Source organism: Procambarus clarkii, chromosome 83 (genome assembly GCF_040958095.1).
Source record: "Procambarus clarkii isolate CNS0578487 chromosome 83, FALCON_Pclarkii_2.0, whole genome shotgun sequence".
Lineage (NCBI taxonomy): Eukaryota > Metazoa > Arthropoda > Malacostraca > Decapoda > Cambaridae > Procambarus > Procambarus clarkii.
Window position 1 is genome coordinate 10,152,521 of NC_091232.1, and position 16,949 is coordinate 10,169,469.

The 16,949-nt window shown below is 36.8% G+C and overlaps 2 protein-coding genes across 5 annotated transcripts in view; one reads left to right on the plus strand and one right to left on the minus strand.

Moving 5' to 3' along the window:
• The window catches only part of LOC123768641 (single-pass membrane and coiled-coil domain-containing protein 4 homolog), a 158,173-nt gene that overhangs the window by 97,743 nt on the left and 43,481 nt on the right, over positions 1-16,949 (minus strand). The window contains exons 1-2 of one of the 3 annotated variants that reach the window (XR_011225388.1): positions 12,731-13,119; positions 9,590-11,889 (exon numbers count right to left, since the gene is read on the minus strand). The exons of 1 other annotated variant lie outside the window; for it this stretch is intronic. Coding sequence is in view for 1 of the 2 variants with exons in the window: in XM_069316380.1 (XP_069172481.1) it covers positions 11,691-11,889 (199 nt within the window). In the remaining variant the exon portion in view is untranslated. Of the gene's footprint in view, positions 1-9,589; positions 11,890-12,730; positions 13,120-16,949 lie in introns of those variants that run through there. One more of the 3 variants, XM_069316380.1, reaches the window with a different exon arrangement.
• stck (LIM zinc finger domain containing stck) overlaps positions 13,227-16,949 on the plus strand; it is a 29,674-nt gene continuing 25,951 nt past the window's right edge. Inside the window, exons 1-2 of one of the 2 annotated variants that reach the window (XM_045759268.2) lie at positions 13,262-13,354; positions 16,576-16,609. In XM_045759268.2, coding sequence (XP_045615224.1) covers positions 16,602-16,609 — 8 coding nt within the window. In that variant the 5' untranslated portion in view covers positions 13,262-13,354; positions 16,576-16,601. Of the gene's footprint in view, positions 13,355-16,575; positions 16,610-16,949 lie in introns of both variants that reach the window. The other variant, XM_069316374.1, reaches the window with a different exon arrangement.

Here is a 16,949-nt window from a genome sequence, read left to right on the forward strand (position 1 = left end):
TTTCTCGTAAAATCACATTCGAGGACATTTAGAACTGTGTAGTGTCGCTCTGGTAGAATTCAACTGAAAACTGGTAGAATATAACTGAAACGCTCTCTGGTTGAATTCAAGTGAAGCGCACTCTGGTACAATAAAACTAAAACCTACTCTACGTACATGTACAAGCATCGTGTCCCCAAGAAAACGAATTAATCAACACCGAGTGTCAGTGTGGGAAAGGAAAAGGAAATTATGATTAGAAAGTGCAAAGCCAGGATATATATGAATTGATATACAAGAGTGATGTGAGTTTAGCGTGAGTGTAGAGCGAGATTAGTACCGTATGACTAAGGTAAGTACCGTATGAGTGAGGTACCATATGACAGGAAAGTCAGGTAGAGGGCGGAGGGGAGAGACTATGATAATCCTCTCTGATAGCATTTAAAACTTCTTTATTTTAGTTATAATCCTGCCCGGGCCCAAAACCTCTTGCTGCCCCAACTATGCGATGCTACTTAATGATTAAAGGACTCTCTAAACATTGGGCTCCTACATAGACATTGCTGTATTTCACCTTCACTCACAAACGTAATTTATTAATTACAAAATACATTTAGATTTACTAGGATTAGTCAATCTTAAGTAAGGCAGAACGAAAATAGGCAAATTCCCCCTTCCCCCCCACACACAAAAATTAATATATGGAATTTGGGGACCGTCATTTTCACTACAATATATATTTTTTCACTCGAACAGTAAGTCGCAATAACGGGCCTGAAAATTATACCATAACGGACAGCCTGAAACATCATTGCTCTCAGATGTGTGAGCTGTCTTATAATATATTGTACAACAGTATATTAACGTATATTAATGTTATAAGACGTATATTAACCCCCCCCCCCTTATACGTCAACGGAACACGTAAATGGATCATATTCTAGGATTCTGATTCATGAAGTAGCGAGGCACGAATAACTCAGGGATTCCCATTCAACACAGAGTCTGGAGCAAATTGCCAGCTTCTCCCCCCCTCTAAAAGTGATTTTTCCTCTTATTTTTTAAGCTCCGGTAAAAGGTATATACACTGCTCTCCTAAATGGCTGACCAATTACAGCTAAAGCCTAAAAAAAATCCCCGCCGCCTACCTCGTTGGCGAAGGTAAACTACGCAGAGGAAGTTTTATGCCGCAACCGTTGGTGGGATTGCACCGAACGCTGGGTTTTTTTAATGGCTATACCACTTAAGTATTTTTAATAATGTTTCCTCCGTCTCTTCTCATATTCATTATTTCCTTCATTCTGTTCCCCTTTTCATCACTCTTTGTCTTTGTTTTCCCCTTCTCCCTGCCTACCTCTCTCCTTTCACCTCTTCATAACCCCTCCACACACACTCTCCTGACTCCATTAACACCCCTCCTAACTATATTAACCCCATTAACTCCCTCCTGAATCCATTAACCCCAACCATATAACCTCTATACACCCAGCATCAATACACATACACTCAACCATAACTAGTTGGATACACAAGTGTAAGTATAAATGCGATTTCAATACCAAGATCATTGAGCCATTTTAATGAAATACAAAATGATCGGAAACGGTGTTAAGAGCCCTGTAAGTGCATCTAGGTGAGTACATCTAGGCGAGTACACTTCTATACTAACCTAGTTGTGCTTGTGGGGGTTGAGCTCTAGCTCTTTGGTCCCGCCTCTCAACTGTCAATCAACTGGTATACAGATTCTGGAGTCTATTGGGCTCTATCATATCTACATTTGAAACTGTATGGAGTCAGCCTCCACCACATCACTGTCACCACAAACATATTGTGTTTGTGATTGTAGTCAAACCAGTTGACTTTTTTCAGTGATGTATCTAATGATCTTAACTGGTGAGGAAACCAGTTATTAGTTTCTCACAACTTTTCGAGATTACGAACGTCTCGCCGTGAACCTTAGGAACCTATACTTAAACTTTGCCAAAACTTTGTATAGCAGAAGGAAGCTGTGTGCAAATGCCAACAGACATGACACCCCATTTTTTAAAACTGACCTAAACCCTACTACATTACATAAGAACATAAGAACATAAGAACAAAGGTAACTGCAGAAGGCCTATTGGCCCATACGAGGCAGCTCCTATTCTATAACCACCCAATCCCACTCATATACTTGTCCAACCCGTGCTTGAAACAATCGAGGGACCCCACCTCCACAATGTTACGCGGCAATTGGTTCCACAAATCAACAACCCTGTTACTGAACCAGTATTTACCCAAGTCTTTCCTAAATCTAAACTTATCCAATTTATATCCATTGTTTCGTGTTCTGTCCTGTGTTGATACTTTTAATACCCTATTAATATCCCCCCGGTTATGTCCATTCATCCACTTGTAAACCTCTATCATGTCACCCCTAACTCTTCGCCTTTCCAGTGAATGCAACTTAAGCTTTGTTAATCTTTCTTCATATGAAAGATTTCTAATTTGGGGAATTAACTTAGTCATCCTACGCTGGACACGTTCAAGTGAATTTATATCCATTCTATAATATGGCGACCAAAACTGAACTGCATAATCTAAATGGAGCCTAACTAGAGCAAGATATAGCTTGAGAACCACACCAGGTGTCTTGTTACTAACGCTGCGATTAATAAATCCAAGTGTCCGATTTGCCTTATTACGAACATTTATGCATTGATCCTTTTGTTTTAAATTCTTACTAATCATAACTCCCAGATCCCTTTCGCAATCCGACTTCGCAATCACAACACCATCTAGCTCGTATCTTGTAACTCTATCATCATTACCTAACCTCAGAACTTTACATTTATCAGCATTAAACTGCATCTGCCAATCCTTTGACCATTTCAAAACCCTATCTAGATCAACTTGAAGTGATAGTGAGTCCTCCTCCGAATTAATTTCCCTACCGATTTTCGTATCATCGGCAAATTTGCAAATGTTGCTACTCAAACCTGAATCTAAATCATTTATATATATTATAAACAACAGAGGTCCCAGGACAGAGCCTTGAGGCACTCCACTTACAACATTTTCCCACTCTGACTTGATTCCATTTATACTAACTCTCTGTTTCCTTTGGTATAGCCATGCCCTAATCCAGCTTAATATAGCACCCCCAATACCATGAGACTCTATTTTTTTAATCAGTCTTTCATGTGGCACTGTATCAAAAGCTTTGCTAAAGTCAAGGTATACAACATCGCAATCCTTACCACTATCAACTGCCTCAACAATGCTAGAATAAAAAGATAACAAATTTGTTAAACATGAACGGCCATTTATAAAACCATGTTGCGACTCAATTATTAATTTATGTTTTTCAAGATGAAGACGAATTTTATTTGCTATTATAGATTCGAGTAACTTTCCCACAATAGACGTTAGGCTAATTGGTCGATAGTTAGACGCAAGTGATCTATCTCCTTTCTTAAAAACTGGTAACACATTAGCAACTTTCCAAAACTCTGGCACTCTGCCTGACTCTATTGATTTATTAAATATGGTTGACAGTGGGTCACAAAGCTCCTCTTTGCATTCTTTAAGCACCCTAGCAAACACTTCATCCGGCCCTGGGGATTTGTTTGGTTTGAGTTTTACTATTTGTTTAAGAACATCCTCCCTGGTAACTGCTAAACTCGTCAACCTGTCCTCGTCCCCACCCACATAGACTTGTTCGGCTGAAGGCATATTGTTAAGTTCCTCTTTAGTAAATACAGATACAAAATATTTATTAAAAATACTACTCATCTCTTCATCACTATCTGTTATTTGACCTGTCTCAGTTTTTAATGGACCTATCCTTTCCCTAGTCTTAGTACGATATAACTGAAAAAACCCTTTAGGATTTGTCTTTGCTTGCCCTGCTATGCGAACTTCATAGTTTCTTTTTGCTTTCCTTATCTCTTTTTTAACATTTCTAACCAGTTGTACGAATTCCTGTTCTAAAGTGACCTCCCCATTTTTAATCCTTTTGTACCAAGCTCTCTTTTTACCTATAAGATTCTTCAAATTCTTTGTTATCCACTTTGGGTCATTAGTATACGATCTATTCAATTTGTATGGTATACTACGTTCCTGTGCTTTGTTTAGAATATTCTTAAATAAGTTATATATTGAATCCACATCGAAATCCCCATTTAAGTCACCTATCGCTGGGTTCATGTCTCGCTCCAAGACCGGCCCACACCCCATACCCAAGCCTTTCCAATCAATTTGACCCAAAAAATTTCTTAGGCTATTAAAATCAGCTTTTCGAAAATCTGGCACTTTAACAGAATTTTCTCCTACTGGTCTATTCCATTCTATGCTAAATCTGATTTCTTTGTGATCACTGCTCCCTAGCTCACTCCCTATTTCGATGTCATTAATTTGCGTTTCCCTGTTAGTTAACACTAAATCTAAAATATTATTTTCCCGTGTTGGTTCCTTAATGTGTTGCGTAAGAAAGCAATCGTCAATTAATTCTAGAAAATCTTCTGCTTCACTATTCCCTGTTTTGTTCAACCAGTTTATTCCGCTAAAATTAAAGTCACCCATGACATAAATACTGTTAGATCTAGATGCTCTAGATATTTCATCCCATAGATGCTTTGCTTCCATTCTGTCTAAATTTGGTGGCCTATATATTACTCCTATTATAATATTATTAGCTTTTTCGTTTAATTCAATCCAAATAGTTTCTGTGTGTGGCTCTGTTTTGATTCCCTCTTTGAGACTACATTTCAAATTGTCCCTAACATATATGGCTACTCCACCTCCTCGTCTAATATATCTATCTGTGTGAAATAGTTTAAATCCATATATTTGATATTCAGCTAATAGTTCTCTATTTTCTACATTCATCCACGTTTCGGTAAGTGCAATAATATCTATTTTTTCTGTGCAGACAAGAGCATTTAATTCGTTAATTTTATTTCTTAGACTTCTACTGTTAGTGTAATATACCCTAAGTGAATTGTTATTTTGCGGACCTTCTCTTTCCCTGATCGTTTTGCCAATTCCTTTCTCCCACAAACACATACTTTTATTACCTCCTACCTCCAAATCAATTCCCATACCTCTATCTACTAACAGTTTAAACCCAAACAAACACCTCTAACCACTTCTTCTAGCGAGTTCGCAACAGCAACAACCCCAGCTCTCGATAGATGCACCCCATCACGAGCATACATTTCATTTCTTCCATAGAAGTGTTCCCAGTTGTCTATGAAAGATATTGCATTTGATTTGCAATATCTTTCCAGCCGGCAATTGACACCAAGTGCCCTCGATATCCATTCATTTCCCACTCCCTTTCTTGGAAGAATGCCACATATGATCGGGATTCCTCCCTTGCTCCTAACTAACTCTATGGCTGTTTTATACCTCTGAATCAGTTCCTCACTCCTGACTCGACCAACATCATTTCCTCCCACGCTAATGCAAATAATGGGATTGTTCTCATTACCAGCCATAATATCATTCATGTTGTTTATAATATCACCAATGCCAGCTCCGGGATAGCAAACCCTTAACCTGTTCCCCCTATCTCTAGCACAAAACGTTCTATCCAAATACCTTATCTGGGAATCTCCCACAACTAATGTTTGCTTAGGTACTTCCTTTACTATCTGAGGGGCCTGCGCTTCCTTTCTCTTCGTTGCTTTCCCTTTTGCGCGATCCACAGTCTCTCCACAGCACTCGTCCTCCAAAACGTCAAATGAATTTGAAGTTGCTATGGCGTTTGAAGGCGGCTTTATCAAAGTCTTCTTAAGGCCCCTGTCTTTCGCAACTCTCCAAGACGAGGTCCCTTTACTGCTGGTCTCCTCCTTCGTTACTTCTCGTTGTTTTTTAAGCTGACGCACCTCCTCCCGCAGAGAGTCCAACTCTGTCCTCAGGGCTCCCACTAGAGTCACCAGGTCCTTCACTACAACTTCCATATTGCTATGATAATATAACAACACTCAGGAGCTCCGGTTAACACAACCTCTCACTGTGACTTCACCTGACCGACTGGATTAGGATAAAAATACGAACTAGATAGAGCAATGCTGTATATAAAGGGTGGACAAACAGCTACAAACCTCACTCTGCCGTATACTAACCTATTAGTGACAACGGGGAAGTGAGGTTCGGCTCTTTGTACCCCATCAACTAATCTAAAATGTTGTTCCTGTTGCGTAATAACTGAACTACTCTATTTGAATTCATCGTCAAATCTGGCCTTAAAGTTGTGGATTTAGGACTCAACTTCTTTCAGTGCATTCTACTTGCTAACTACCCGTACAGGGCACGAGTATTTCCTTACATTTCTTCGACTCGATTGTGTTTCCAGCTTTCAATGGATGTCCTCTCATTCTACTTTCTCTTAATATAGCTATCACTGTTAGGTAAGAGGATGAAACTTGGTGGTGGAGGTCCCCCTTGCTGTTGCTCAGTCCGACGCCCTCACTGCCTGCTCGCTCTCCATTATCCTCAGCTCACACTTTTGCCTGTGAACAAAAGCGCTGTCAAGGCAGATAAGCAATTACGAGGTCGAGCTAGCGTGCCTCAGCTGCTGGTGACAGGCGTCATCCCCAGCTGGTCCCTAACTTAGGTATGCGCAGTCTCTGCTCTGCCCTGTATGGTAATGCAAATTAGCATTCTCATGATGGTTACATACAGGTGAGATTCACTATGTGATGTGTGTGTCTAAGTAATTGCCTAAGAGTCATTACAGGATGAGCGCTACGCTCTTTGTATCTGGTCTTTCCAGTACTTTTTTGGTCACGCGACTCTTTATTGAAACTATTCATGGTTTTGGCACCCACCACTGCAAGGGAAAACTTCTAATATTTTTCGGTAACTTTTGCTTCCGTAGCTTGAATTTACGACCTCTTGTTCTTGAAGCTGCATGTTCCAAGAAATACTGTCAGTTTTGTCTATTCCTATTACTGTAGTATTTTCTACGTAGTGATCAAACCTACACTTTTTCTTCTAATTTTGGGATATTTAACATGTCAAACCTCTCCTCGTAGATCTTGTTTTTTTAAGTTGGAAGTAATTTATAGTAGAATGTTTCCATATTATTGGAAAATATTATTCCATTTTATTGATGCATGTACACTCACCTATTTGTGCTTACAGGTTTGAGCATTAGCTCTTGGACCACGCCATTTTAGCCGCTGTTTGTCTAATGCAATGACTCCTGACCTAATTCCATATCATATCTACAGTACTTTTACTATTATCGAGTTTGCTTCTACAACCTGCTCCTTTAGTTCATCCAATTTTCCCACAACTTTTATACTAAAAGAAATTGTCATTGTCTGAATCTTGAGCTCCCATTCATTCCCTTTAGTTATATTGGTATTCACTGACTATTATTTCCTCTGTTTCCACTGTCAATCCCTCCCCCCCCCCCCCCAAGTATTTTATACGTCTCTTATGTCTTCCCCTCTTCCACTTCTTTCCTAGCATTGTCAAGTTGAGTTCCTACAGTCTCTTTATACCCATCCCTCACAATTCTGTGACAAGATTTATTATAAACTGCTGAAACATTTTTGAGCTTCCTTATGGTTTTTAAATGAGGGCTCCACAATGGGGCAGCATATTCTAAACCTGATCTCATGTTGGTGTTCAGCAATCTAAATGCCTCCTTATTTAGGCTTCTGACTGACGTTCTAACTTTTGCCAGTGTAGAGTATGCTGATACTGTTATCGTATTTATTTGAATTTCTGAAGGTATAGTTTTATATCAATATCTATAAAATAGAATATCTGTTTGCCCGAGGTTGAGGCCTGCAGGCACTTGGGGATAGTCTTGGGGTATGACACGGGTGGTACACGAACAAGGGGAACAGGTGGAAACTTAGTACCCAAATGAGCCACAGGGACATTAGAAAGAACTTATTCAGGGTCAGAGAAGTTAACAAATGGAATGCATTAGGCAGTAAAATGGTGGAGGGAGACTTTGTACACAGTTTCAAATGTAGATATGATAGAGTCCAGTAGGCTCAGGATTCTGTACACCAATTGAGAGGTAGGACCAAAGAGCTAAAGCTTAAAGTTCAAGCCCCCAAAAGCACTAGGCGAGAACCCAACTTTCCAAGATTAATCATGTTGGATAAGAGTTCATAGGCTAGACGGTGTTAGCCCAAATATTAATCGATTCATTAAGCAAATTAAATGCTTAATAATTAAAGAAATACCTGTATCTGCATTTATAAAGACCCCCGCCCCATTTGATTTTCTTTAAAGTCTTTAATGCTCGATGTGTTTCCCATAGGGTTGTTCAGTAATTACAGTGCTTTGTCAAGAACGTCAACGTTCTTAACAACCTTGTCAACGTCAAGAAAATAGTCAATTTAAGGTGTCCTCTCCTAACCTACCAGAGAACCTAAAACGGAAAACGGGACAGTACGTCATTTTTGCGAGCCGCTTCCACTTCCTAGAACGACAATTGCTGGCCTTGTGTAACGCATAAGAGTGAAAAGCGACATTCTTCGTATGAGGACAGGTTGTAATAGATTTCCTGGGGGGGAATGGGGTAGAGAAGAGGGAGAGGGAAGAGGACAAGATAGGGAAGAGGGATGCAAGAGGGGATAAAGGTGGGAAGCAGGATAAAAAAAAAAAAGGGTAACGGGAAGAGAAGAGAGGGAAAAAGAGAGACCTGGGCTCAGCTGGGTACCCTTCTAGTGAATTATGTTTCAACCCTACACTCGAGAACACACACTGAACTAGACTTGGTAGCAGCAGTTTGTTATACAGTAGCACTATTATTTTCCTCCACGAAGCAATTGATATGTGGCTTCAAGATTATTTACTGGAGTGTCGCAGTGCTGCTTGTGAGTCATGTGGAAAATTAATGTTATTTTAATATCTATAGAGAAATGCCTCCCCCCAATCTTGGGTAAATGGTAATTAATATAGTATGAAATTGTGCATGTACACACGCATATACTGTGAACACGCACAAAGAACTAGGTCATTAGAAATAGTACTTTAATAAGCCTATGTTAACAGAACTATGTCCTATGCAGTGTAGCATTTATAAATCTGGGCAAAACAAATTGGTATTCTATAATGGAGTTAGCTTAACAGCAAGGAATAAAAAATATGGCTTGAGCATCATAATATTTTCATGGAATCCATATTCAGGTGAAGGAAGCAGGGTATGCATCTTCCTATACTCAATATTTCGTTATATATTTCTAGTTAGAAATATTTCAAACGTTTTGTCCTGTTTAAATTGAAGCAAGGTTGATATTTAAATTTCTGTATAAAGAAAGAATACTCTTTCAATATTAATTAGCAAGATTTGTATATTTTTTACTAACTTCATACTCATTAATTAGAAAAGGAAAACCAAGTCTCCATAACAATAAAATAGATTTAAAATATACCGGTAATCATCACCAGAATTTACTAACATCATAATATTAGTAGCAATAATAAACAATCATTTGAGATTATATCAACATTTCCTAATATTCTGAATAATATCTGGTAAAAACTGAAATATACCATAAATAAATTTTTTTTAGGCATGTACCAACTACCAGTATAATGAATGCATTAGACTGAAGGAAACAAAGGTTCAGAACAAGTCTGAAGAATACACCAGTCTACAACAAACCTTTATTACAGACAACAGTCGTGTGTGTAATAAGGAATTAGCCTTGGGAAATTCCTTCAGTAAAAATACTTGTTAGCAATTTATGCCCATCATCCACAAGAAGATACATCATCACACAAGGCTTGGTACGATTGTTTTCTCTCGACAAATAGCGTCACGCCTTTCCTTCAACAGTACAGCATTTATGCTACCCCATCATTTAACAACCATGAAAAAAATTTTTGTATCAGTAACAACAAAATTAACATTCTTAATTTGAGGGTAATTACATTATGCAAATAACTAGCCAATAAAATTACTGACTTCTTACATTCCAAACTTTTTCCTAATGTAACCAAAATTACTACAACAATATAAGCTATAACATTTTTTTATAAAGAAAATATTCCATATTGGTATTTCAACTCAAGCTTCATAACAATGCTTAACTGTGAAATCTAGAGCCCTGCTATATCTTTTCACTTGAGAACATTAGTACAGCGTTACAAAATATCTGATGTTCAGTCCCTTCTGAGTTAACATATTTGACCCAGTGTCTTCTTATCATAGTACTGTATATAAACTAACAATAAAAAATTAGATATATATGAGAAAACTTCAAAGGTTTTGGCAAACTTTGCTAACAATAGGTATGGAAGATCAAAATAATCACAGCAAAAATATAAAAGTCAACCACAAGCAATATCCCTGCACCCACTACAGTATTGAAGCACAATATAATGCAGTTCAGTAGGGAACTGTATTTCATCTTACACTTGACAGCAATCTTGACTGCTGGCTGAAGTTATTAAAATGGTCACCTCTTAACAAAAAATAATGATGAAAACAGTATTTAAAAGTATACTGTGTGTTTTACACATACACAAAGCAATGCACATGTACTTTATATAAATATATTTTTATAACTGAATAATTACTGAAAGTCATCAATATAACTTTAGTGAGAAAATACATACATTGCAATAATACATATTAAAGCAATACATTGCTTTTAATACAAGCAAACTACTTTAAAACCACATGGTGTCTTATCAGCCTAATATATGCTTTTCGTCATTTCAATCATTTTTCCCAGTACTATAAAAAAAAGGATTCTCAATAATACATTAATGCATTACTCTTTCATTATTTGTAATAAATTTCTACAGCAAGAACTCAATTATTTTGTTACAAGCAAAGATATTTTGAGTACCATAAACCTAGTTTCCATGATAAATAATTAAACATTATTGATGTTTCAAAGAATATCAATAAATCTTAAATTGGATGGTTTCAAAATAAGCAACACCGTGCTATATATTCTTAAAACAGAACATCACACTGAATGATAGATAAGCTCATAAGTTGCTAATATATGGCATCTCTTACGTAGTTATACACAAACCCATCATCATCCATTAAGGGTTAAGGCACAAGAACCTTGCCGAGCAGCATAGTTAAACAATGCAGTCATGTCACGGGCTATATAAATGATTTGTACTAACATTGAGAACAAGGTACACATCTGTTAATATAATCCAATGCCTTTCCCTGATACACAACTAATAAATATCATTTTAATGCTTCATAATATTTTAATACTGAAGTAAAACTAAGTTATGATAAATACCATGGTGTTATTCCAATCCAAGTAATGTTTATGATAAGCCAAATATCTTTGTTAAAGTAAACAGTTTTCATCATGTATAGCATGAGCTGTATTTTAATTATCATGCTGGTTTCAGAAACAAACCTGTAATGCAAAATAAAGACTAAGTACAGTTACAGAATAATTTATATAAATAATTTTTTTTACTAAAGAAAGCTACATATCTACCTTGAAAAACTACATTTCTGTAACATTTTATTACTTACCAAAATATATTTTGCTCCCTCCCAGTAATTTGTAATAAAACAACAAGTGCCTCTCCATTCATGTGCTAATTGGAATGCAGTAGAATTTGTCATTTATACAATAACTTCAAATCATTGTATAAAGAGACACAGTACAATAAGAAGTTTGATAGTGTTTTATCAATCTACTATAATAAATACAGTCTTCCCGATAGACAGTATCTAATATTATTAAAATATCCTGTCTATGTACTTATTACAACTCCATCTCCTTGGGCCTGGTCTTGAAATATACCAGAAGAGCAATAACAATAAACAACCCTGCAAACACTGGAAGCGCAATGGTGAAGGCTTTCTCCTTATTTTCCATAAATTCTTTCTTTCGCTCCTTTTTCTCCTTGGCGGTTTCTTTCACTTTTCCTTTTAACTGACGCATCCTGGACGAATCGGCCAAGCTGAAGTAATGGTACAATAATCAATTTCAAATTACAGAAAAGTGAAATCAATAAACTTCCAACAAAAATCCAGGGGCATGCACTCATGCGCCTAGATAATGTACTCTCATTTGTACCACATGTCTATCCGAAAAATTAACTCTTAAACATTTTACAGAAACATTATACTATTTGGTATTCACTGCAACCACCAAATTCTGGTGAACCAAACCCAGTTTTCAGAATAATTTCACTCAAGCATTTGGAATGGTCAGGACACTGAAAGCCTCTCGCATCTTGTAGGTCAACCAGGAGCCAGACATACCCCCCAGCTGTGAGCTTGAACCATATATCTAAATAGTGCCTTAATTTTAGCCAAAAACTAGAGTCACAGTTTTCTACTATAAACATGTATATATACAGTATTGCAAGAAGATAAAATAAATTAAGCAGTCATATATGATTGTCATAGCAATTTACTGATAAAAATGTATCTAGTAAAGTAAATGGGATGCAAGTAGCTACATACACAAGTTGCTAATGGATTTTTAAATCCTCCTAACTCAACCCTACCTAACCTAACTCACACCAATCTAACCCAACCAAACCTCAGCAATTATATCCTAGCCTAACTATAAATACCGTTTTAACAAACAGAAATCGAGCTTTGTTTTAACGTCTTATGTATGAAATGGTCATACCCCCAGTAAATGATCACTGCCTAAGGTCCACATATAAAGTAATAAAACTACCAATGAATAAAAGAAAATTAAAAAAATATATTATATATATAAATATATTCCTCATAAGCACATTTCCCTTAACGTATAATACAACAAAAACTGCGACTTTTATGTAATACCAAGAGAAGCGAGGGACAATATGGCCCGAGCCGGAGAGGATGCAGAGGTGATGTGTTTACATCTGGCGACGTGGTTCACCACGTCAAAACAACACTTGTGGAATATCTTATTCTTTATCATTTAATTGCTACCAATAACCCTTTGCACATTATAAAATTTACTAATATATATAAATTATATATCATTTGCATTGCTGCTGCTTGGCATTTAAGGATGAGTGTATTTCATTCTGGATGTTGGAGGTTCAAAAAGATACATTTTCCTTAGTTCCCGTGTTGTTAATATGTTCTATAGTTATTATGCTAAATTTCTGCTTCTTTTACTAGCTATAATTGTGCTCTTCGGTTTGCAGTACTTTATTTACTAATTTATATTTATCTCTTACAGCATAATTCCTAGAAAAAAATGGATGTTTTTAATGAAGTCCACAAACCAATGAAAATTAAGATTTTGAAGCCTTGAGCGCCGGCTCCAGGTTATGATTGGTGTAGTGTGTGTTGTGGCCGCGGGACGGGAGGGGCCCATGTAAACAGACATCCGCTATATTGGGACAGGGTGTTGGCCATCTGTGGATCAAAGGGAGAAGAGGACCACCTCAGTCACACCTGCTGCTGGAGCCTCTAGTAAGTCAGCAAGTGTAGTCTTCACAGGGTTCTAGGGTGTGTTGTGAGCGGGGTAATATTAAGGGAAAGGGTGTGTGAAGAGTGAGAGGGGGAGAGAGAGAGAGTGTATGTGAAAGGTGTAGGTAGGTTAAGAGGGAGTGGGCGTGGGCAGGGTGAGAGAGAGAATTTAGGCATAGGAGGAAAAGAGGGTTTAGGCAGGTAAAATAGTTTAGGTGGGTAAAAGGAGAATTAGGGTATGTGCGACGGGTGGTGGAAAGGGTTAAACAGAGAGGGAAGGGTGAGTGTAGAGGGTGTAGTCCCTATACCACTGACAACAGGCACAGGTGTTGACTTATTCCTGCTAATAGACAGATAAGCATACCTGCTATTGTGGCATTTAACCTTCAGTTTTCTACACAGACTTATATGTAATACCATGTAATAAGTAACCATTACTTATTACATAAGTTACCATTACAAATAACATGTAATAGATGTTACTTATATGTAACATCTGTAATATTTCTAATTGCTTATGGTTAAAGAAACTCGGTGAAAGTTATAGTAACTGGTTTTGACAAAAGCTGAAATGATGTCTTTGGTAAATGTTTACTCTAGGGATTCATGTTTTTTATGTCAATAAAACAATAGCACTTTATATAAAAGCTTTTATATAGCTTAGTCCTGGCTAGACTGCCATCACTAAGATAAAGACACCGGTTTCTGGATGTATGCCAGTTGCTGGACATGTAGAATTTTTTTTTTATAAAGCCGCCATGAATTCTTGTGATATACACTAATAATATATAGGAACATGAAAACTATCATATATAATAATTATACTACCTTCCATATTACTATCAGACTTAACAGTTTATGATTATTTTCAAGGGGATAGCTACCAAACATTGGTTTTTGGTCACTGGTATTCGATAGAACAGGGAAGCTAGCTTTGGATGGGAGGGAAGTGCTGGCTTTGAACAGAGCAAAAGGTCATGAGAAGATATATAATGTTGTATTCATGAAGATCATTATAAAGCATAAACTTCATGTCTTGCTAAATGGAGTTAGTATATAAATCGTATATACACAGTGTGAATGAGCAACACATCCACTCAGACATCAGGGTAGTAAGCAAGTCACTTTCATCTGGTTAAGATTACCTCACCTGCGTCACATGTTGGTCAGCAGCACCATTGGCTCCCGAGTCTTGTTTTCATGTATTAGTACACGTCTCGAAGCTTTGAGTCCCTTTTCAAAATTCAGCATCTAGTGGTTAGTGCTAACAATGCTTAGACCATTTTTACCTCAGTTTCTTTTCATTCATATGCTCTAATTGTTTATGTGATGAGAAATAACTCGACAAAAGTTGTAATCGTGAAAGGCTAAATACTGTATATGCAGATATACGTACTATGTATTGGTATGTGTATGTCTTCCTATAGTTGTGTTGCTGATCTAGGCTCCTTACCCTATGCCTAATCTGATTTAAAAAAAGTTAGCACATTAACCCTTAAACTGCTCCCGTGGTTCTCAAGTGATTGATCCATGGTTCTCCTGTCATTTGTGAATGATTTAATGTCTCTTAATAATCAAAGTTCCTAAATATTCTATGTGGTTGTCATTGGACATTAGAAACCTCTGGCAATCATTTGCCATATTGCAAAAAAAATTCTGAAAGCCTTAGCTACCTTCCTGGGCATTATTTAAAAAACTGTCACCATTTCAGATGCATCATTATCCATTTACTGATTCCTGTGATGAGAAACATTTATGCTATGCAAAATTTCTAAGAATTTTGTGGACCAGGAATATATTTGTGATAAAGAGAAATCTATTACTATACTAATAGTTTTCTTGAAAATAAAGTCCCAGAATTTAACGTTTTAAACACCACTTCACCAGATTACACCCAAATTAAAATAATTATAATTTTTCCCCACAGACATCAGAAATAAATGTTTTATAATATAAAAAGGAGGAAGAATTTTTTTTAGATGTTTTTTTTATATGCACCTGAAAAGGGACTTAAAAATCAGTGCACAGTTTAAGGGTTAATTAGCTTAAAAGTCAGCAGTCACAAGCTGTCAACACATTAATCAGGGGGCCTGGATAAATATTGCTTACACCAGCACCTCATCACATTAAGGACACAATGTACACACTTTTCCACATGCTCATTCATTCAGTCTCTGGTTGGATCCTTAGTTGCTTTCTGTACCTTTCTTTCATAGGAACGAAAGGTACAGAAAGGTGTGGAGGGTTTAGATTTGGACAGCTCATTTATGAGGGGATGGGCTGGCTAGAGCCTCAGGTGACCTGCAGTGCCACTTGGTTTCGGTCAGGTACAAGACGGCTAGTGAGTTTACCCTTTGCTAATGGTGTTTTGCCTCATTACCTCTGGGTACCTAATTTTCTTCAAGCAATTGCTTGTTTTGTTCTTATGCTCTATGGTAGGATATTTCTCGGTTTTAGGTTGATCCCCAAGCTCTCGTTGCCTTATAGAGTGAGAACGAGCTTCTGGTCTTTGCTACTTGTAGGCAACAGTGGGTCTCTGAGGCCTGGTGCATCTCCCTGGCTCTTGGCTGGACCAACAGTGCCGAGGGCCCCACCAGGAGAGTGGGTTTCATTATAATAAATAATCTATTTTCTTGTATACAGTACTTAATCAAGTTATGTATTCACTATTTAAATATTTGTCTTGTGCATGCACATCTTTGTTTTAATACAATTCACTGGTGGGTTTTGTATAGTGTTTTCTTTATAATTTTCTTTTAAATTATTTATTGGTACAGTATGTGAAAGACTTTATTATTCACATGCATCCGCTTTTATAGTCAAACGATACAATTGTAGTACATCTTATATTTATATTTTTTATAAATTTAGTGTTTTAAATTTTGAAACGAATTTGGAACACGAAAAACTTCACCCAAAACATACAAAAGATATTTATTTTCAATTATTTTTTTTCAATGCCTGATTTATTGCATTAAATAAAACAGGGTAGCTTTCAACTCTTATTTTTTATTTTGCTATTAATTGCATGATATGTAACCTCTATCCACAAGGCTGTCATGGGAGCAGTTTAATATTATTTATGAATAAAGTTGGTCACAGCATTTGTAGCATTAATTTTAAGGACAAATAGATCCATTATAATTTGTCTCTAAAGATTTAAAAATAAATTTGGGTTTGACTTTAAAATTTATCTTAATTGTCCTTGACTTCCTCTATTCCAGGGTTGTTTGTAGATTACCCTGGAAAGATGCCGGGGTAAGTCGGCTCTCCATAATTTGATGTTGTACTAATAGCAGCAACTTGCAAGTGTGGGTGTAATTGTTTGGTCTCTCTCATGGCAATAATCACTAGTAATGTGGGCCCTAAGTTGTTGTAGCGGTATTATACGATTTACTTCTCTATTTTTGAAGCAGTTTGATGTATGCGTTTTACAATGCAAAGCTTTTATGTAATCTATGACATTCGTATGCAGTTTTTATTGATTGAAAACAGCATATGCTAATTTTCTATATTTAACTAAAGAATAATGTTTAGCATTTATCATGTTTACTTTTTAAGTACAGTATTTGGCATGAATCAAGCTTCAAACATTTTG